Raw genomic sequence first — 22,101 nt, forward strand, 5'->3', positions numbered from 1 at the left:
CAGTGTGTTCTCAGACCCAGGAACTGCTGGGGAACTTGAAGAGCACACTGCTGATGACAAGCAACTGGGCGCAAAAGGATCCTTGCTTCAGAATTCTCTTATCCAGTACTACCTCAACAAGGAACTTTCAAATTGGCTTATCCACACAGGGTATGCAGCCTTAGACATGTTAGGACACATCAGCTGAGCATATACTGGGTGTGCTTGTGGATGCAATAAGCTCTTCTCTGGGCTCCTTAATAAGGCAAGAACTGTAGCAGGATTTCCACTCACTTTTAGCCTCCAGCTTATGATAGATTCATTATGAAACAGAGTGTTCTGATAAAACTAAAGAATGGGCTAAAGTTTGATTACATCCCGTTCTGCTCACCTGCACAGTCCTGAGTGTCTGCAGAGACAGCTGTTGGGCTTTGGGGGATGTGCATGGCAGCAACGCAATCAGGCCTTTGTATACCTGGTTCTGATACTTTGGATTGCCATGGCCTAAAGAGTCCAACAGAATTTGCACTTGTTCTTGAGTCTCTTCGGACTTGGAATTGGCCAAAAACTCAGCTATTGATCGCACACCTGTGTATAAGAAGATTTACTGAGTTGCATAGTTGGAAAGCCCAAGTGGTTACACATCTGAGGTTAGACAGAAACTTGGAAATTTTATTGAAATCCAGACAGAATCAAAAACACTGTCCCATTTTAATCACTGCTGCTGGAGAGGTAGAGATGGGGAGTAATCTTCATTCTTGTGAGTTTATCAGTAGCTATTACACGGATTTTAAAATATAATAGGCCAAATTCTCAGCTGGTATAGAAGGGCAAAATGCTGCTGAAGTCAATTGAACGACATACATTTACACCAATAAAGAATCTGGCCCCCTGAGCTAAATGGTGCATAGAGTATCACTTTACTGATTCCATCCCACTCCTCTCACTGCTGAGGAAGCTGTCCAAACCTTGAGCATCTGTCACTGAGTTTAGTGGTGGGTTCCCTTTTACAATGGGAAAAGCATTTATTTTTTTCCAGTCTTCAAAAACATCTGAAGAGATCTTGCTTTTCCTTTTCAGAAAAATTCCTGGTTTCTCAATAGATATCAATCATAGAAAATTTTAGCCGCAAGAGGGAAAGCTTGGAGAGGTAGCAGTGGGTGAACACAGCAGGTTATAATGAAAACTCTTTTGCAACCTTAGCCACAGCAGTTGCCACCAGCAATAATACATCAAAGGAAAAATACTGTACAAAAAGTACGCTCATTAAAAATGAGAAGGGGGATGAAATGTAACCACTCAGCAACGGCTGAGACTCTGAACTCCTTTCAACAAGAGGAAAAAATAAAATAATCTTCCATCACTACGACTCTCATAGAGTGAAAGGAACAGGTTCAGTTCTGTAAGGAGCCCTTGACATTTGGAGGTCAGAGAGTACAGACTCGCCTAAATGGATGTAACCCCATTCCTTTGATAAAGAATGCGGATGGCATGGCACTTACCATAACTTTCACAAATGAGCTCCTTATACTTCCTGCCAGCGTTTGCTACGAGTTGGAGTAGCTTTATTGACTCCCTTTTGTCCTCTTCCTTCAGTTGGTTCAGCCCTAGTATTTCCAGGAGAGTCAGCACACCTCCAACCTCCAGAAATTCAATAAGATACTTGTGGCTACAGAGATGAGGGGAACAAAGCAGAAAATATAGCACTTGGAACAAAATCTTCCTTCCTCGGATCTCCACATTACTGGGAACCTTCTTCCTACCTCCTTGCCTCCAGTTTGTGTCTAACCTCCCGGACGGAGACGACAGCTACCAGAAGCTTGACTTGGAACCCAAATGTGAAGGCCCCACATGGCAGTATGATGTGCTCCCAATAGGCTACCAGGTGAGATATTTACCTCTGCGTGTCCACATTTGGATACTGACCTACATGCACAGAGAACTTGGGTCTCCATACACAGGGTGCTCACTGGATCCCTAACTAGTGTGTTAGCAATCAGACCACTCCTGGGAAACGAGGGACTCACTGAGCAATTGCATAGCATAGGCAACACCATAAAATATTTACAGTATTCTTGGGAAGCACAAAGAGTCCTGGCTTTGCCCAGCCTTGTGTGAAGTAACATATGCAGCACCTCCCACCTGCCCATGACTGATTTATCCATTTCTACAGAGCGCTCATCACCATGGTATCTGACCTCCCGAAACTGGGCTCTGCTGCCCAGGGGACACAATTCAAAACAGGTCCAACTGCACAGCCTACTAAGTGTGTGTGGGAGTCTCCAGGCATGAAGGAGGCTCACAGACTGTGGGGATCCAGAGACCTGCAGAGGAGATAGGAGAGGCTTGGCCAGTTATGGGTACATGCTGACAGCAGGGTGCTCAAAAGCACAGATCATGGACTGTTGCCCTTTCCGAGACCATCCTTGTAGTAAAATATTAAGACTGGCCCCTCACCTCACAATCCTCACCCTGGGCTGGCACAACTCTAGGATGTTAAAGCTGCCCAAACAATTCTTGTTGAAGTGACATAGAAATACTCACCTACTTGCAGCTGACAAAAAGATGCCAATGGACTTTAGCTGCTGATCTAGGTATATTCCATACATGTAGCTGTTTGACAATGTTAAGGAGCAAATACTGAGACAATTTTTCACATTAAACCTGGTCACTGCATCTGGTCTGGCTGGTAGCTTGGTGGCAATGTGTGGCATTGCACCTGGGGAACCTGTCTTTGGGAAAGGGCTAGGGTGACCAGATGTCCCGATTTTTGGGTCTTTTTCACACATAGGCGCCTATTACCCCCCACCTCCTGTCCCGATTTTTGACACTTGCTATCTGGTCAGCCTAGAAATGGCACAGGCCTTAATTTTCCAGGCTAGCTGGGTTGCAAACCACTAAGGAGGCAGCATGCTCATCCCCAGAGTGGGTGTGAAGTGATTCCCTGCCTGCAGCATTGATGGGCTTGGCAGGGAGCTTACATATTGTCCTCAACTAGAAGGATGGGATGTCCTGATATAGGACCTGTGAGAGGGGAAGGAGAAAACAAGGGGAATCTTGCAGAACAACCCAATAATACCCTTGGTGTGGAACTTCCCTCAGATTCCAGCTTTTATGGGCCAAACTCTTCTCCCTGAACGACTGGACTCAGGTATTTCCACAGAGAGGGGCTACCTTAAATCATATTGGGGGGGGGGGGGGGGGGAGAACATTTGGAAGACAATCTTCCCCTCGATTGCCCCACCACCTCTTCTGGCATCCCAAAGAAGTAGATACGTGAGCCTCAGCCATGCTGTTAGGCGGGTCAGAAACAAGCTGGCTCCCTGTGAGAATTCCAGCTCCAACTCTGGTCCTGTCTTTCCTTGATTTGCCTTAATGAAATTGCCCAGAATGTGGCTACGAGCAGCTTTGCTAGCATTGTCCCATTCCTGCAAGAACCCCATCAGTCTGCTGATGGCTGCCTGCTCCTTTGTGGAAGTCATGATCAGTACTGTCCTACAGGGGAGAGAGAGAGAGGTTATAGAAACCCTTAAAGATAAATGTAGGCTGTACAAATGAGTAACACCAGCCCTAATTATACTTTCTCCTTGTCTAATGCTTTCCAGCTAAAGATCATAAAGCACTTGACAAACATTGATTAATGTAATCTTATCTTCCTTTATTCCCGTTATCTTCATTTTACATCTGGAGAAACTGAGGCATAAAGAAATTAACTGATTTACTCAAGGCCACATAGTAAATCTGGGGCAGAGCTGGGATTAGAATCCAGATCTCCTGATTGAGCCACAAGATCATCTCCCCAAGAGCAGTCTCCCTCCCAGATATGAATAGAGCACTTTAACGTTACAAATTTTCTTAATCTCAGATTCTTGCTAGCTTGAATATTTGATCACATGACAGGCCCTGCCAGAGGGTAAGTAGGATGAAATAAGAGCAGAGATGCACAGGACCTTGACGATGAAAGGGTGGATTTGGGAAGCTTTTGCATTTTGAACCTTTTTGTCCTAGGTCATGTCGTATTATTTAATTTCTCTTCAAGTGCCGAGAGCTTTCAACGGCACATTTTTAAATAATAATCCAAGGAATAGGGCAGCTACAGAAAATCCCAACTGACTTTGTGACCTTCAATACAGTGATCCCCATTTTGCTGAATTTCTTTGGCATATTTGGGCACTCTCTGTCTCCCCCTTCCCCCCAAAATTTACAAATTTTCTGGTGTAATTAGTTCTGGTAAAAAGTGCAGATTGACAGCTCTGGAAGATAAAGATGGTTTAATCACATCGGTCCCAATCTTGCAAACACACATGCTTAACTTTAAACTTGTGAGTAGTCCCAATGTGGGGCTTAAAGTTAAGCAAGTGCATGGGTGTTCGTAGAATCGGAGCTAAGGGAGGTACAAGACAGGCAGAAATACTGCAAGCTTCTCTCCACACAGCCCTGTCAACACGCTTCATCTGTGTGGATGACAGAGAGTTCAGTCCTTGCCTCTTTCAGTTCTTGGCCCCTCTGCTGAGATTTCAGAGTAACAGCCGTGTTAGTCTGTATTCGCAAAAAGAAAAGGAGTACTTGTGGCACCTTAGAGACTAACCAATTTATTTGAGCATGAGCTTTCGTGAGCTACAGCTCACTTCATCGGATGCATACTGTGGAAATTGCAGAATACATTATATGTGTTGTATTCTGCAATTTCCACAGTATGCATCCGATGAAGTGAGCTGTAACTCACGAAAGCTCATGCTCAAATAAATTGGTTAGTCTCTAAGGTGCCACAAGTACTCCTTTTCTTTCTGCTGAGATTGAGGCCTTGTCTATGTGAGAAAGCTGCAATGGTTTAATTTAAGGTGTAATTTAAAAGCAAATTAGTTAAACCAACGCAAACCCCTGTCTAGACACTTATTTCAGGGCTTCTCTCAGTTTAGTTTAAATCTATTAGGTCTGTTTGGCTCCATGCCTATTTCCTATCAGTAAAGTGCCTAGCACTTGTCTACTAGGAACTTGACTGCACAAAAGGCACCGGATTGAAACCAATGACCTAAAGGTGAAATGCTCTGTAGTTAAGTGTATTAAAAAAATTAAAAACCAAAGAAAACAATCACCCTAGAAAGTTGGATAAAGAAACAATTCTGCTGGGTTAAGAGGAGTTGGGGTTTCATTAGGGAATTAACAGTCTGTGGTTTGTAGGAGTCTGTGTCCTTGGCAGAGTGTATTCAGGATCTCCTTTGAGGGAGGACAAGGTTTAAAATAAATCAGTTTTCCCAAAATAGTTGTGATTGGAAGTGTTATTAGCCATAACAAATGTTAGTGCTGATGGGAGACTGGCCTGTTAGCAGCCCTTTGTCGAAAGTCGTATTTCACAGTCTCATGAGCTTTTTCCAGTGATTTACAGAATATTTGTGAAACATTATGTGCAAGGCTCAAGACTGATACTGAGAGAACAACTAGCGTGTTGAGGGAATGAGTATTTCACAGAGACCGTTTGCATCAAATTTACAGGCCCATAAAGAGCTCCTATGTCCTCTACAGAAATCTAGTTAAAAGAACTTAACAGTCTGAAGCATCCCAAAATTGATTCTAAATTAACATTTCCATATTTATGTTTGAGATGCTGATGGTGTGCTCTTATCCTGCTTTTATTAGGAAGCAGCAATAATCCTCACTGTTCAGAAACACCATCACCAGCCTCTGGACAGGAGGATTTGAGGAATAAAGGGTGCTTTCCTATTATCCAGCTGGGGAGAAGAGTTGGTCTGAAAATGATCACACAATACAACTAACTGAGGATATAATGGTACCAGACTGACTGTTATAATAATATTATGCACCTATATGGTGCTCTTCATCCAAAGATCTCCAAGTGCCCTATAAATAGGGGTAAGTATTCTTATTATCCTCATTTTACAGATACAGAAACAAATTCACAGAGAGGGGGAAAGACTTGCCCCAAGCTCACACAGTAACTCAGTGGCAGAGTCAGAACAGAACCAAGTCTCCTCACTCCAAATTGTCTGGTCCAGCTACTCAATGAGCTGCCTCACTCATCTCGCTAGATCAGATAAGCTTAGAAGATTGGACACCAAGTCAGTACTTTGTTGGGAGGACTCTAAGGAAAACCCAGGTGATTTAGGAACTGTTGTTGGCTATTCACTAGGTAGCTGTGAGTGGCACCTTGAGTTTAGGAGGTGCAGCCCTGGATGAGTTGGGAGATGGGAAGGAAAAGGTGGTTTTAAGATATCTTTGCACCCACCAGATTCCAAGCCTTGCCCAGCCCCTGGCACAAGTTAGAGCCTGCTTGGCCCATCCACTTTTCGCCATGGTCCCCACCCCTGCTCGTATCTCTTCCCCCCCCGAGGTTCTGCCCCCTGGCCAGGCCGGCAGCTGGAGCCTGGCCCCAGTAGCCCAGGCAGCTGTGGAGAGCCATGGATCCTCCAGCTGCCCGGGGTAGCGGGGCCTGCCCAAGAGTTGCCCCTGGCCCGTGGCCCCAGGCCCTCCGCCCAGGGCAGGTGGAGGGTCCGCGGCTCCCCACAGCTGTCTGGGCGGCTCTTATCATGGCGCAGCTCCAAGGCCCTGCCCTCAGGCTGGAGCTGGGTCAGAGCAAGAGCCACGCAGGCAGCTATGGGGAGCCGCAGACCCACCACCCGCCCTGGGCGGCGAGCCAAGGAGGCGGGGACACGGGCCAGGGTCTGCTCTTGGGACCCCCCGACCCTGGGTAGGTAGAGGGTCCCAGGCTCCCTGGCCCTGCTCTGGCTTAGCTGTGGGTGGGGCTTTTGGGGGAAGAGATGGGGCAGGGGCAGGACCCGGGGGGGGGGCCTTTGCCCCTCCACTTTTTGGGGAGACTCTGCTGCCCCCCCACCAAACCCACAATCCTCACTGATCCAGCAGGCCCCTTCCTTCCTCCCTCCCTCCCTAAAGCTCTATGACCGTTGCTCCTTCTCCAGACCCCCTGCTCCAGCAGCCCCCTCCAGACACCTACTATTCTCTCTCCTTGGTCCCACTGACACCCCCAGCACCCTTTTGCCCCCAAACCTGGTACCTATTCTCCCTCTAACCCAGTTGGCACCCAAATCCATAGCCGCTGACTTTGTGGGTGCTCCGGGGCTGGAGCACCCATGGGGAAAAATTGGTGGGTGCAGAGCTCCCCGCCCTGCCCCCCCACCCCAGCTCACCTCTGCTCCGCCTCCTCCCCTGAGCACACCGTGTCCCCACTTCTCCCCCTAGCTGCCAGTGCTTGGCACTGCAAAACAGTTGTTTCGTGGCATCAAGTGCTGGGAGGAAGGGGGGAGGAGGGGGAACGCAGCATGCTCTGGGAAGAGGTGGGGTGGGGCAGGAATTTGGGGAAGGGGTTGGAATGGGGGCAGGGCAGGGGTGGAGTCGGGGTGGGGCCGGGGGCGAGCACCCACCGGCACCTGGAAAAGTTGGCGCCTATGCCCAAATCCATCTAATACTAGTCCCCTTGCCAGCTCTGTGAAACTCCATTTCCTCTAGTGCTCACCCCACCCCAGCTGTGATGCCCCTACACCCTCTTCAGTTCCCCCATGGCTCCCAATAGCTCTTTGAGGAAGGGGCTGTGTGAGATCCTGGTCATTTCCTTTACCCGTGGTTGTCTTATGGGGGTGACTGGCTGGCTCTCGCACCATGCTCATTATTCCATGAAGCACTGTCTCTCCTCCAGTCCTAAAAGAATCTCTCTGCCTTACTCCTACACAGCCAGGCCAATAGCAAACTAAGCCAGCAGGTCTCCGGCTTATTGGAATGGTTTGGCAGCACTTCCTTTCCCAGTGGGGAGGATGTCCCTGCGCTGGGAGTCCGAGCATGGACAGAGTTGCCAGACTTCTGTCACCCTGTCTGCCATGAACCCAGCCCTCATCCCACCCTCCCTTGCTGCCACCCAGTGAGCCCTAGCTCCATCCATCCACCCCGTCCTCACCCAACCCCACCCTGCCCACCTACCACCCACTCCTATTGACTCAGTCCTCCCCGCATCTGCCTGCACCCACCTACTCAACCCATCCTCACCTCCCCCACTCCATCCTTCCCCTACCCACCCCTATCTATGAATAGAAATTCCATGTTTGAATAATAAGAGTATAGCAGTAGGGATGTATTACTGACCAGGATGGTGATGGTGATTGTGAAATGCTCAGGGAGATTAGATAGGGTATAAAAATAGAAAATTCACTAATAATGGGGGATTTCAACTATCCCCATATTGACTGGGTACATGTCACCTCAGGGTGGGATGCACAGTTGAAGTTTCTAGAGACCATTCATGACTGCTTCTGGAGCAGCTAGTTCTGGGACCCACAAGGGGAGAGGAAATTCTTGAGTTAGTCTTAAATGGAGCACAGGATCTGGGAGACAAATACAGCTGAACTGCTTGGTAATAGCGACCATAATGTAATTAAATTTAACATCCTTGTGGGGGGAAAATACCAAAGAAGCCCACCACAGTAGCATTCAACTTCAGAAAAGTGTACTACATAAAAATGAGGAAGCTAGTTAAATGGAAATGAAAAGCAACAGTCACAAGAGTAAAATGCTTGCAAGCTGCATCGAAACTTAAAAAACCCCACCCCACCATAATAGAGGCTCAAATTAAACGTATAACCTACATTTAAAAAAAGTAGTGAGAGTATCAAAAATATACCAGCATGGCTAAACAACAGAGTAAAAGAGGCAGAGGCAAAAGGGCATCCTTTAAAAATCAGAAGTCAGATCCTACTGAGGAAAATAGAAAGGAGCGTTAACTCTGGCAAGTCAAGTGTCAAAGTATAATTAGGCAGGCCAAAAAAGAATTTGAAAAGCAACTAGCAAAAGGCTCACAAACTAACAGCAAACAATTTTTAAGTACATCAGAAGCAGGAAGCCTGCCAATCTGGGGATCATTGGACAATCAAGGTGCTAAAGGAGCTTTCAAGGAAGACAAGGTAATTGGAGAGAAGCTAAATGAATTATTTGCATCAGCTTTCACTGCAGAGGATGTCAGGGAGATTCCCAAACCTGACCCATTCTTTTTAGGTGACAAGTCTGAGGAACCGTCCTAGATTGAGGTGTCAATAGAGGAGGTTCTGGAACAAATTGATAAATTTAACAGTGATAAGTCACCAGGACCAGATGGTATTCACCCAAGAGTTCTGAAGGAACTCAAATATGAAATTGCAGAACTACTAACTGTGTTTTGTAACGTATCATTTAAATCAGCCTCTGTACTAGATAACTGAAAGGTAGGTAATGTAATGCTGAGTTTTAAAAGGCTTCAGAGGCGATCCTGGCAATTACAGGCCAGTAAGCCAAACTTCAGTACCAGGCAAACTGATTGAAACTATAGTAAAGAATAGAATTATCAGAAACTTAGATGAACACAATTTGTTGCGGAAGAGTCAACACTGCTTTTGTGAAGGGAAATCATGCCTTAACAATCTATTAGAATTATTTGAGAGGGTCAACAAACATGTGGACAAGGGTGATCCACTGGATATAGTGTACTTGGACTTTCAGAAAGCCTTTGACAAGCTCCCTCACCAAAGGCTTGCAAGCAAACTAAGCAGCTGTTTGATAAAAGGGAAGGTTCTCTCGTGGGTCTGTAACTGGTTAAAAGACAGGAAACAATGGGTAAGAATAAATGGTCGGTTTTCAGAATGGAGAGATGTAAATAGCGGTGCCCCCCAGGGGTCTGTAATGGGACCAGTACTGTTCAACATATTCATAAATGATCTGGAAAAAGGGGTAAACAGTGAGTTAGCAAAATTTGCAGACAATATAAAATTACTCAGGAAAGTTAAATACAAAGCAAACTGCGAGGAGGAATAGAGGGATTTCACAAAACTGGGTGACTGGACAACAAAAAGGCAGATGAAATTCAATGTTGATAAAAGCAAAGTAATGCACATTGGAAAACATAATCCCAACTATACCAATAAAATGATGGGGTCTAAATTAGCTGTTATCACTCAAGAAAGAGATCATTGTGGATAGTTCTCTGAAAACATCTGCTCAATGTGCACCAGCAGTCAAAAAAGCTAACAGAATGCTAGAAACCATTAGGAGAGGGATAGATCATAAGACGGTAAATATCATAATGACACTATATACATCCACAGTACCCCCCCACACCTTGAAAACTGTGTGCAGTGCTAGTTGCCCCATCTCAAAAAAAAGATATATTAGAAAGGGAAAAAGTGCAGAGAAGAGCAACAAAATGATTAAGGGCATGGAGCATTCTCCATACAGGACACATTAAAAAGACAGGGACTGTTCAGCTTGGCAAAGAGACAACGAAGGGAAGTTACAATAGAGGTCTACAAAATCATGATTTGTGTTGGGAAAGTGAATAAGGACATGTTATGTACCCTTTAACATAACACAAGAATCAGGGGTCACTCAATGAAATTAATAGGCAGCAGGTCTAAAACACACAAAAGGAATTACTTCTTCACACAACGCAGTCAACTTGTGGAACTTGTTGCAGGGGATGTTGTGATGACCAAAACTGTAACTGGATTGAAACAAGAATTAGATAAATTCATGGAGGACAGGTCCATCAATGGTAATGAGCCAAGATAGTCAGGGATCCAACCCCGTGCCCGGGGTGTCCCAAAGCCTCTGACTGCCAGAAGCTGGCAGTGGATGACAGGGGATGGATCACCTGATAACTGCTCTGTTCTGTTCATTCCCTCTGAAGCATTTGGCATTGGCCACCATAAGGAGACAGGATACTGGGCTAGATGGATCATTGGGTCTGACCCAGTATGGCCGTTCTTATATTATATTCTTATGTATCAACCAACCCCCGCTGCCCTCCCCCACGGCCTGCATCCACCCCATCCTTGCCCTACTCCATTCCATCCTGCCACTCCCACCCCTACCTACCAACCCTCAGCCCCCCCATCTGCCTGCACCGACTCTCCCTGCACCCCCCCCTTCCACCCCCACCCTTCCCCCCGCCTACCATCCCCCAGCCCTTCCCTCCCTGCCTGTACCCCCCCACCTATCAACGCCCAACCCTTCCCCCCGCCTACCACCCCCAGCCCTGCCCTCCCTGCCTGTACCCCACCACCCCCCAGCCCTGCCCTCCCTGCACCCCCCCACCTTCCACCCCCACCCACCAGCCCTTCCCTCCCTGCCGGCACCCCCCCACCCACCACCCCCAGCCCTTCCCCCCCCACCCACCACCCCTTCCCTCCCTGCCTGTACCCCCCACCTACCAACCCCCAGCCCTTCCCCCCCACCTACCACCCCCCCAGCCCTTCCCTCCCTGCCTGCACCCCCCCACCCACCACCCCCCAGCCCTTCCCTCCCTGCACCCCCCCACCTTCCACCCCCACCCTTCCTCCCTGCCTACCACCCCCCAGCCCTTCCCTCTCTGCACCCCCCCACCTTCCACCCCCACCCTTCCCCCCTGTCTACCATCCCCCAGCCCTTCCCTCCCTGCCTGTACCCCCCACCTATCAACCCCCAGCCCTTCCCCCCCGCCTACCACCCCCAGCCCTGCCCTCCCTGCCTGTACCCCACCACCCCCCAGCCCTGCCCTCCCTGCACCCCCCCCACCTTCCACCCCCACCCTTCCCCCCTGCCTACCATCCCCCAGCCCTGCCCTCCCTGCCTGTACCCCCCCGCCCACCAGCCCTTCCCTCCCTGCCGGCACCCCCCCACCTACCACCCCTGCCCTTCCCTCCTGCCTACCACCCCCCAGCCCTTCCCTCCCTGCCTGCACCCCCCACCTACCACCCCCAGCCCTTCCCTGGCTGCCGGCACCCCCCCACCTACCACCCCCAGCCCTTCCCCCCCTGCCTGCCCCCTGGCCGCCCAGCTCTGGTGCCCCCTATAGAGGGGGTGTCGATTGGACGCGACTCCCTCTCACCTCCCCGCCAGCTCTTCAGATTGATTGACATCCCCGACGACCAAACCACAGGCCGTCCTCACCCAGCCTTCGACCAATGGAGAGCCTCATTCCGATCCGGTGGGCGGGGCGCTGGAGAGAGCGCGGTTGCTAGGGGCGCGGGTTCTCTTTGCCCGTGAGAGGCGCGTTGCTAGGATGTGAGGTCACAGGGTGTGGACCTTGAGCGCTCCTATTGGCTGGCGTCGCAGGAGAGGGCCGTCACTTCCGCTGTGGGGGGCGGGCGCTTCGGTCCGAGGGTGGGGCTGCGGTCACCTCAGCGCGTCCGAGCATGGGGGCCAGGGAGCTGGACTATACCATCGAGCTGCCGCCGGGGGGCTGGCCGGGTACGGGGCTGGCCGTGGGGCGGGGTCCCCAGGGTCCTCGCGGGCCCGGCGGGCCCGGCAGTCGGGGGGCGGCGCGTGTCCGAGGCCCTGCGGGGAGGAGTGAGGTGGGGGGCGACAGGGCGAGGTGAGGGAGGGTGTCTGATGCCCCGGCGGGAAGAGGGGGGGGGGGGGACAGGGCGAGGTGAGGGAGGGTGTCTGATGCCCCGGGGGGAAGAGGTGGGGGGGGGACAGGGTGAGGTGAGGGGGGGGTGTCTGATGCCCTGGAGAGAAGAGGTGGGGGGGGACAGGGTGAGGTGGGGTGGGGGTCTGATGCCCCGGAGGGAAGAGGTGGGGGGGGACAGGGTGAGGTGAGGGGGGTGGGTGTCTGATGCCCTGGGGGGAAGAAGTGGGGGGGGACAGGATGAGGTGGGGGGGTGTATGATGCCCTGGAGGGAAGAGGTGGGGGGGACAGGGCAAAGTGGAGGGGGTCTGATGCCCCGGGGGGAAGAGGTGGGGGGGACGACAGGGTGAGGTGTGGGGGGGTCTGATGCCCCAGGAGGAAGAGGTGAGGGGAGGCAGGTGTCTGATGCCCCGGGAGGAGGGGTGCGAGTGTTTGATGTCCCCAGGGGCTGTGCAGTGTTGTCCCTAGTAGCCCGGGGGGCTTAGCATCAGGGGTGTTGCTGTTGCAGGATTTGCCCTTAACCCTTCTATCTTACATTCCTGTTAGCAAAATAATCCTGTTTGGATACTGGGCTGTGCTCCCTGGTGGCTTCAGGGAGAGCTGGGTTTACACAGGGCTCCCGACTCCTTTCAATCACTTCCTCCATTGTGCCTGGGAGTGTTAATCAGAAACAGTTAGTTGTGGCAGAATGGTCTGTGTATGGAAACAACACTGGGCAGGGCCAGACTGTCACCCTGTAAGCTTATTGCCATAGCCCAGGTCCTTCTCCAGCTGGTGTCTGTCACTCTCATTCCACTGCATCTGATACTAGGTTGGAAAATCTTTGCGGCAACGACCACCTCTTTTTATGTCTCTTTAAAGGACCGAGAGCTCTATTGGGGTGGCTTAAAAACAAGACAAAACTAATATCTTTGGGGCTTGTCTGCACATAGAGTTATTCCTGATTAACTCCTCATGTAAACACTCTTATTTTGTTCCTTGTTCCTGTTCCTGTTTAGTTTAACGCACTTTCAAAGGATCAGAGCTAACTCCATGTGTAGACAAGCCTTAAGTAACCAACTGAGCTGGAAACTTCTTTTTTTTAATGCAAATGTAAACTTGTCCAAAAATCAGTGAGCCTGTTTCCCTCCACATACGGTAATGGAAAAACCTGCCATTTGCCACTGGTAAATGGATTTTTTGAACCCTGAATTTTAGAAACATTTATAATGTGAACTTTTAGTTTTTAGCATCTTTACCCCCTTATTTGTGTCCTACCTTGGCCTGTAGCCTTTTGTCTTTCTTTACACTAGAAGTTGTTTGGGGCAAGATTTGTCATTTATTTTTTGTACTGTGCCCAGTACAATAGGGCCCCAGTCTTGATTGTATTGTACCACAAATAATATGGCAATAATAGCTGAATGATAACTGGATTCCTTCCGTAGCCTATCAGTTTATCAGCACAATAGTTGCACTGCAGGCTCGGGGGTGGGTTAAACCCGCTATCCTTATTAACTAGTTTGGTTGCAATTTCACTCTGACTCTAGTGGGCTGAAGGGCAGTTTCATTTTTAAAAATCTTCTGGTTTATTTCAGACACTAGTCCAGAGAGGGGAAACACAAATAACCTGCCTGTGGTAATTCTGCTGGGATGGGCTGGCTGCCGTGATAGACACCTGGCAAAATACAGCACCATCTACCATCAGAAGGTGAGTGCATCATTCATCTTTCTATGCCAATATAAAGCTGTAGCAAGGCTACCTGAGGAATTTTCTCCCCTGCACTCTGGTGAAAAGACCTTACCCCTTGTTACAACTCCAGAGAAGCCCTAGAAGAAAGTGTTGGGCTTATTTTTGTGTGAAAGCCCCTTGCATGTTCAAGTAGCATGTTGAGATTCTCTGCACACTGTCTTTAAGACCCTGGTTATGTGTACAATGAAGAGGCAGGAAGTGCTTCCTAAAAGGAATTATTTTTTGCCTTTTTTCAAAGTTTCTGAAGTCTTAAAGATTTGAAAACCGGTATAAATCTTTGTCCTCCGTTTATCCACAGAACATGTATAACATGGGCAGTGAGTACAAGCTGCATACATCTGTACAGACCTGGCAGGGCCAACTTTAAGGGTCAAAGGCAAGTTCAACCATGGCTTATTCAGCCTCTGGCCTCTTTTCTGAGACTAACAAGTGTGCTGGTTATTGATGGCTTTTGTGATCAGGTTGCCTGGCTACTGGGGATTGATTTAATGCCCCTAAACTCATTTCACACAATTTATGGAACAGCCATCAGATGGTAACAATGTTCAGTCATTACCAACGTGGACAGGATTTGGTATAGTGACCTAGAAATGGAAGTTTCTGACAGTGTCTGTCTCATTTTCAGTCCCCTTTTAAAATATCTTGCTTTGCTGGTCTATGGAATGATGGAAAGTGCATGGCTTTTGGACCTAATGGAATCTAGGCCCATTATTTCTCATCTCTTTCGCAATATGTGAGAATGGACTTTGTTTTGGTTCCAAATTTGTTGCAAAGGTAGATGCCAAAGTTCTACTTGGAATACTACCCAGCATGACTGCCTCACATGCCCTCCTCTGAACTGTTAATGTTTAACCTGACGTGAGATTATATATTAAAGTGTGTTCTAGTACAGAATGACTTGTGACTGGATGTCTCAGGATTGGTAACAGCATTTCACTGCTCAGTTGCAACTGGCCACAGCATTCCGCAACTGCTCAGTATCCTATATGAAATGCATTTGGTGTCTCAATCCCGTTGCCAGAAAGGTAGGTGTCTGCATTCTAAAATACACAGTTTCATTTAGTCCTACCTGGTTCCCTTTTAAGCAATCCTAACAGAGACTCTAAGGATAGAATGAGCCATGGAGAATGAACGCCCTTCTGACCCTTATATGATTAATATTTAGCACTTTACAAGGATTAAGCCACACAACTGTGTCTGGGAGAAAAATTTCCATTGCCATTTTAATGGAAAATTGGGTTTTTGACTAATTTTTTGCTCTCTGTGGATTTTTTTATTACATCAAACACCCAAAACCAGAACATTTGATTTGCATGTGGTGCCATATGAGGGTTGTAGTTTTTATGTCATGTACTTATTTTCCTCTGTGGGCTGAACTCCCCAGCTAGACTGCACCTGCCGCATGCTGCTTTCCAGATAGATAGTTTCAGTGAAACCACTATCCCAGCTATATTTATTCAGACAATGAGTAAAAGTTTCAAATCATAAGGTGTTGGAGGGTTGACGAGATGTGGGAGACTTTTGGGAGGGTTTGTTTTCTGGTGTGCTTAGCTGCAATTACTTGAGTGATTATGTTACCTTGGCTTTTTTATTATTATTGGTTTTTATTTCCCGAATTCCAAGATCTCTTAAATGAACTTTTTGAATCTTTACAACTGAAGCTGAAGCCATAGGGTGGTTATGGACTCAGAAACTGAAGGGGGAGGGTACACCTGATAACTTATCATGGCTTTGTGTTCTGCGATGCCAAGTGGGAGACCCCCAGCTCCCCTGCCAGCCTCATGCTTTGTGTGGGTGGGAAGCCCAGTGGAGGCAGCATGCTCAGCTAGTGGGAGAAGATGGATAATGCTGTACTTTTTATTGCCCAGCGGCCATCAGGCACCCCTGCTGGTCTACTGAGGATTGTTGACATGCTGCCATGGGACACTTGGCAAGTCCTCCTTGGCCAGAAGGAGGATGGGCAGGATGCAGACCCTTGAGGGTAGGAAATCGAGGGGAAGTGAAGGGATGTATAGGGTTCTAATAGGGATGTGGGTGGACCTTCCTTCCTCTAGGAAGCATGAATGCAAAACCCAGATGACTTCAAATCTATTAGAATAGGTGAAGATTTCTTCCTCCCTTCTCCCCACTCGCCTCTGAACATAGCTGTTTTAATGCCTTTTCTCTGCATTTCTCAAGCAGAAATGCCAATAAATGCCTTTGCTGAGCTAATGTAAAAGATGGAGTGCTACCACAACTAGCATTTATATAGAAACTTCTGTGGGGGCCCATTGCTTCAGCACCTGGGTGCCTGACGTCATTAAAACCTACCATTAGTAAAGAGAATACTCAGAGTAATACAGTGCGTATATCTAAATGTGGGGGCTTCGCTATGTAGCCAAGCGCCCTAAGCTCTTTGGTACATGGTTCCACTTATTAACAGTTCCTCAGTTACCAGCAAAAGCTGCCGTTATCCGTCAGTTGGTAATAAGTGGAAAGCAACTTTGCAGGGTTGCAGCCAGGGAATGAAACACTGGGATAGATCTTCCCTGCATGTGGGCAGGGCAGCAGCAGAGAGGGGGCTGCAGCACAGATGTGGGGGCTTTCTACAGGGAATGGGGCACGGAGGGTCTCTCTCCTTGAGTTCCCTGTGGGTTGGGGTTCAGCATGTCCTAGTGCTTCCTTCCCTGGGTGCAGGGAGAGGTACTGTGCAGCTCTGGTGTCTGGGCTGCATCCCCCACTCCTTCCCTGCCCACAGCCCCTTACCTCCTGTGCTGTCCCTTTACACAGGTAGGTTTTCAGGGCACTGCCCTAGAAGGAAGCACAAGGGCAGGGTGAGTGCTGGCTGGAGGCAGGTTTGCAGGGCTGCAGTGAGGGAAGGTATGTCCCAGCACTTCCTTCCCTGGCTGCAACCTTGCAAACCTGCCTCCAGTTGGGGTCTTTCTTCTAAAACATGTTGTTAATAATCAGCATGGTATTACCAATATCCAAATCCTATTAACATTAAAGTCAATGGAACGCGATTGGTTCCTGGCCAGATGTTGCTATTAACCAGAAGTTGTCAATATCAAGGTGGCTATTAAGTGGAATCTACTGTGACACCCCCACCCCATCTGATCAAATAGTTATAGGTTAGCAAGCTTCAAAAAAGGCCACCCATAAAAATGGCTTCTACAGAGAATCTTGGCTGGGATAAGTATTACCGGGTCCTGATGCTACTGGGCCCAAATGATCACCAGCCAGGGACGGGAGGAAATTCTTTCTCCTTCACCAATGTTGTGGATGATGTTATACTAAAGATACACTAATGGTGAGCCAGCCCTGGCCAATTCCTGATTCAGGAAGAGGGGACCATTGCTCTTTCCTATAGGGCAAGTGCTATGAACACAGTGGCAGATTAGGATCCTGAAGGAGCTTGCCTTTCTATGTAACATACAGCCCTTGATGGGTGTCTCTCTGTTCCTCCCAGGGGTGCACAGTTATCCGCTACACAGCTCCATGGAAGATGGTGTTTTTCGCAGACAGCTTTGGCATCAGGTCCCTCCAGACCCAAGCTAGAAAGCTCCTGGAGCTGCTCTTTGACTATAAAATTGAAAAGAAACCCCTGCTGTTTCACGTGTTCAGCAATGGCGGGGTCATGCTTTACCGCTACATCCTAGAGCTTATCCACACGCACGGGCAATTCAGCAACCTCAAGGTGGTGGGCACCATTTTTGATAGCTCCCCAGGCAGAAGAAACTTGATGGGGACTCTGCGTGCCTTGGCAGTTGTCTTGGAATCAACTAACGTGCTGCTCAAGTATTGCCTCCTGCTTGTCTTCGCCATCCTGGTGGTGGTGCTGCGGATCCTGATGTATCCAGTGACTCGCTTCTTCCATGAGATCCATTATGACGCCCTGCTGAAGGGGCCTTCGAGGTGGCCCGAGCTCTACCTCTACTCCAAGGGTGACAGAATCATCCTGGCCAGTGACATAGAGCACATGATCGAGGCCCGGCGGCAGCACAATGTTGCAGTGAGAGCTGTGGACTTCTCAGACTCTGCTCATGTGAGTCACTTGCTGGCATATCCCTCCTATTACATGAGCCTCTGCACCTCTTTCATGTATGACTGCGCTGGATGCGCCTAGGGTTCACCAAGGCAGAGATAGCAAGTGCCTGTGTAAAGACCCCCAGCAGATGCTCCCTCTTCACTGGGATCACACCAGAAACAAACGGTGCTCTCTGTCTCTCTGCCTCTTTCTTCAGCATCTCTCTGCTCATAATAAAATCCTGATTCACCAAGGGCAAGTCATGCCTGACTAATCTAATTGCCTTCTATGGCGAGATAACTGGCTCTGTGGATAAGGGGAAAGCGGTAGACATGTTGTTCCTTGACTTTAGCAAAGCTTTTGACACAGTCTCCCACAGTATTCTTGCCAGCAAGTTAAAGTAGTATGGGCTGGATGAATGGACTATAAGGTGGATAGAAAGTTGGCTAGATTGTCAGGCTCAACGGGTAGTGATCAATGGCTCCATGTCTAGTTGGCAGCCAGTATCAAGTGGAGTGCCTTAAGGGTCGGTCCTCGGGCTGGCTTTGTTCAATATCTTCATAAATAATCTGGAGGATGGTGTGGATTGCACCCTCAGCAAGTTTGCAGATGACACTAAACTGGGAGGAGAGGTAGATACCCTGGAGGGTAGGGATAGGATACAGAGGGCCCTAGACAAATTGGAGGGTTGGGCCAAAAGAAATCTGATGAGGTTCAACAAGGACAAGTGCAGAGTCCTATACTTAGGACGGAAGAACCCCATGCACCGCTACAGACTAGGGACCGAATGGCTCGGCAGCAGTTCTGCAGAAAAGAGCCTAAGGGTTACAGTGGACGAGAAGCTGGATATGAGTCAACAGTGTGCCCTTGTTGCCAAGAAGGCCAATGGCATTTTGGGATGTATATGTAGGGGCATTGCCAGCAGATCGAGGGACGTGATCGTTCCCCTCTGTTCAACATTGGTGAGGCCTCATCTGGAGTACTGTGTACGGTTTTGGGCCCCACACTACAAGAAAGATGTGGAAAAATTGGAAAGAGTCCTGCGGAGGGCAACAAAAATGATTAGGGGACTGGAACACATGACTTATGAGGAGAGGCTGAGGGAACTGGGATTGTTTAGTCTGCGGAAGAGAAGAACGAGGGGGGATTTGATAGCTGCTTTCAACTACCTGAAAGGTTGTTCCAAAGAGGATGGCTCTAGACTGTTCTCAGCGGTAGCAGATGACAGAACAAGCAGTAATGGTCTCAAGTTGCAGTGGGGGAGGTTTAGGTTGGATATTAGGAAAAACTTTTTCACTAGAAGGGTGGTGAAACACTGGAATGTGTTACCTAGGGAGGTGGTGGAATCTCCTTCCTTAGAAGTCTTTAAGGTCAGGCTTGACAAAGCCCTGGCTGGGATGATTTAGTTGGGGATTGGTCCTGCTTTGATCAGGGGGTTGGACTAGATGACCTCCTGAGGTCTCTTCCAACCCTGATATTCTATGATTCCACCACCCTTCCCCAGAGCTTGGAGACACAGAATTGCTGATTTCTAGGCATCTAGTACACAGCTGGATGTCTGAAGCCTCCAAATCGGTTGTTGGGCTGGTCAGAGGTGATGGTGCTAAGTAGAGTCAAGAGAGTCCAAATGAATATAACTTACATAATAGGGGTAAAATCCTGTCCCTGCTGAAGACAATGGGAGGTTTGCCAGGAGCTTTCATGGGGGTGGGCTTTCACCATAGGAGGCCAGAGAAAGGAGTGAATTAATGTGACTGGGGAGCACTACATCCCCCTTCTTATACCCTCTTTCCCCTTTCCCTGCTGCCCTCCACTTCGTAGTCCTGGGCGTGTAACTTACATCACCATCCATGCTCCATCTTGTTACACTGGAGCAATTCTGTGATGTCCCTAGCACCCAGGGCTCTCTGCTTAGCCTAGGTTTTTTTTTTTCTCTGCTGCTTCCTCCAGCCCACCGTTGAGTCAGCTGAAGCTCTGCAGTGTCACCTCATTCTCCCAATCCCCCCACTCTTCTATTTACACCCCTCTGCTCTCAGCTGTGCATGTAGTCACATTGACGAGGACAGAATGAGACTCTTGGCAGAGCCTTTAATAGGGCAGACCAATGCAGGTCCCTCCCTGTCCGCGCCCTCAAGGCACTGCACCTCAGCCCTACTCCTAGCTGGAGATCAGCTACAGCAATCAAACACAGTGTCTCCGAAAGCCCAGTGTAGGTAACTGCGCCCCAATATGTCAGCCTGGTTCTATTTAATAGGGCTGGGGCAGAATGGCCAAGGGGCTGCTCCCTTGCTGGATGGCTCAAATCCCTGTAGCTGAGTTAATTTAAAGCTTTATCTGTGAAATATCTAACGTGTCTCAGTGTCTGGTCTTTGTTCCTCTCCCCTGACGCTTCCCTCTCATTGCTGAAATCATTGGGTGAATAGCTGTGTGTTGCTGTGTAGATTTACCAGTCTGTTAAGGTGTGTGCCCAGGAGTGCAGGGCGGTCACTTTGAGTATCTGTAACCCCGAGTTCTATCTCACCTCCTGTGCCCAAATTTCCTGGGTCTTTCAGAAACTGCTTTCTCTTTGATCCTCTAAGGGAGAGCCTTCATTACCAACTAGCATCATTGCTCACATTCCAGAAGATTTGTTAATTAATCTACACACGCGAACACTTCAGAGTGTGTTGCTTACTCCCTGTACAGACATGTTTGATGGGATGAGCCAAGCTAGAAAACATCCTGTTTGGGTTTTCTTCTGTGGAGGGGGAGTGAGGGGTTAAAGTAGGGGAAGGACTATACTACAATCTACGAAGGTTGAATTGGTTGAATTCTAACTGATCTGACTTTCTGTGTGTTTATGGATCCTGGCTTTTTTGGGAGGATAGGGGGTAGATTGAATTATAACCCTGGAAAAGCCTGCCACTTTCCAGCACAGCATGATCTAATCTGGGGCCTCTGAAATGATGCTAGTCCCGCGAAGGATCCAGTGCCCTGTGAACACCTGTACAGCTGCCTGAGGACACAGTTCGTCCCTGTGGTTTTCTGTGCAGCCTCCCCTCCTGCATACAGCAATCATGCTGACTATGGGATGTTCATGAGTTGTTCCCCCAGCAAGAGCCGCTTTGTAATGTCATTACTTTCCTCCTCTGCAACCCCACAAATGTGAATCAGAGCAGAGTAGTACCCTGTCATTTCACTGAGGGTCCAGTAGCAGGGTTGGGAGGAAATGCTTATTCAAATGCATTTGAAATGGGGATTTAGAAATGTATTAATACCGTTTATAATGTATTTTACAATCTGCCTCAGTTTGCAAGCAGAAACAACAGTCCAACTGCAGCTATTTTCAGCTTCCCAAACAGCTCAGAGAGGCCCTACAGTACAACTGGGGAGTCCTTCTAAGTCTTCTTTTGACGTGTACGTGACTGTTTGCATGTTTCCTGAATCTCCTCTGTTAAACTGACCCCAAAAGCCTAACACTGTGATGAGGAATTAAAGATGAGAGAGGAAAATAAAATATCAAACTTACAATGACTTTTAAAAGAGTCACCATTTCTGCCTGTCACCATGCTCTAGAGCAGGGGTCGGCAACCTGCTGCACGTGTGCTGATTTTACTGGCACGCTCCTGCCAGCCGGGGTCCCGGCCGCTGCCCCTGCTCAGCCTGCTGCTGGCCTGAGTGCATGGAACCCCAGGCCGGCAGCAGGCTGAGCGGGGCCGGCGGCCAGGACCCCAGCTGGCAGGAGCTGGCGGACGGAACCCCAGACCGGCGGTGGGCTGAGCCGCTCAGCTCGCCATCTGGGGTTTTGTCTGCCGACATAGTGGATTAAATTTCTTCCTGTAGGAATGTGCTACGTGCAGAACACCAGGACTGGCAGCCGCAAGTAGTACACTGTAAGTGACGCATTCCTACGGGGAGAAATTTAACACAGTACACCAGGGAAGGGAAGGCTGTGCCTCCCCAAACAGCCTGCCCGCTATCCGCCCCCTCCTACTTCCCGCCCCCTGACCCATCCAAACCCCCCCCACT

At 48.9% G+C, this 22,101-nt stretch overlaps 2 protein-coding genes across 6 annotated transcripts in view; one reads left to right on the forward strand and one right to left on the reverse strand.

Moving 5' to 3' along the window:
* Positions 1-11,981, reverse strand: part of ARMH1 (armadillo like helical domain containing 1) — a 29,863-nt gene extending 17,882 nt beyond the window's left edge. Inside the window, exons 1-5 of one of the 2 annotated variants that reach the window (XM_037906663.2) lie at positions 11,837-11,981; positions 3,256-3,474; positions 2,524-2,592; positions 1,482-1,648; positions 371-567 (exon numbers count right to left, since the gene is read on the reverse strand). In XM_037906663.2, coding sequence (XP_037762591.1) covers positions 371-567; positions 1,482-1,648; positions 2,524-2,592; positions 3,256-3,461 — 639 coding nt within the window. In that variant the 5' untranslated portion in view covers positions 3,462-3,474; positions 11,837-11,981. Of the gene's footprint in view, positions 1-370; positions 568-1,481; positions 1,649-2,523; positions 2,593-3,255; positions 3,475-7,570; positions 7,698-11,836 lie in introns of those variants that run through there. The other variant, XM_043552507.1, reaches the window with a different exon arrangement.
* Positions 11,982-12,018: 37 nt separating this feature from the next.
* TMEM53 (transmembrane protein 53) lies at positions 12,019-21,579 on the forward strand. Of its 4 annotated transcripts, none has more exons than XM_037906675.2 (4): positions 13,362-13,524; positions 13,933-14,045; positions 14,386-14,463; positions 17,536-18,352. In XM_037906675.2, the coding sequence occupies exon 4, from the start codon at positions 17,572-17,574 to the stop codon at positions 18,190-18,192; it is 621 nt and encodes a 206-aa protein (XP_037762603.1). In that variant the 5' UTR covers positions 13,362-13,524; positions 13,933-14,045; positions 14,386-14,463; positions 17,536-17,571; the 3' UTR covers positions 18,193-18,352. The 4 variants fall into 4 exon arrangements, with proteins under 4 accessions (XP_037762600.1, XP_037762603.1, XP_037762601.1 ...); XM_037906673.2 differs by lacking the exon at positions 14,386-14,463 and adding an exon at positions 15,956-16,068; XM_037906672.2 differs by lacking the exons at positions 13,362-13,524; positions 14,386-14,463 and adding an exon at positions 12,019-12,198 and having other exon boundaries at positions 17,536-21,579.
* The last annotated feature ends 522 nt before the right edge of the window (positions 21,580-22,101 follow it).

The sequence above is a fragment of the Chelonia mydas genome, chromosome 8 (assembly GCF_015237465.2).
Source record: "Chelonia mydas isolate rCheMyd1 chromosome 8, rCheMyd1.pri.v2, whole genome shotgun sequence".
Taxonomy (NCBI): Eukaryota; Metazoa; Chordata; order Testudines; family Cheloniidae; genus Chelonia; species Chelonia mydas.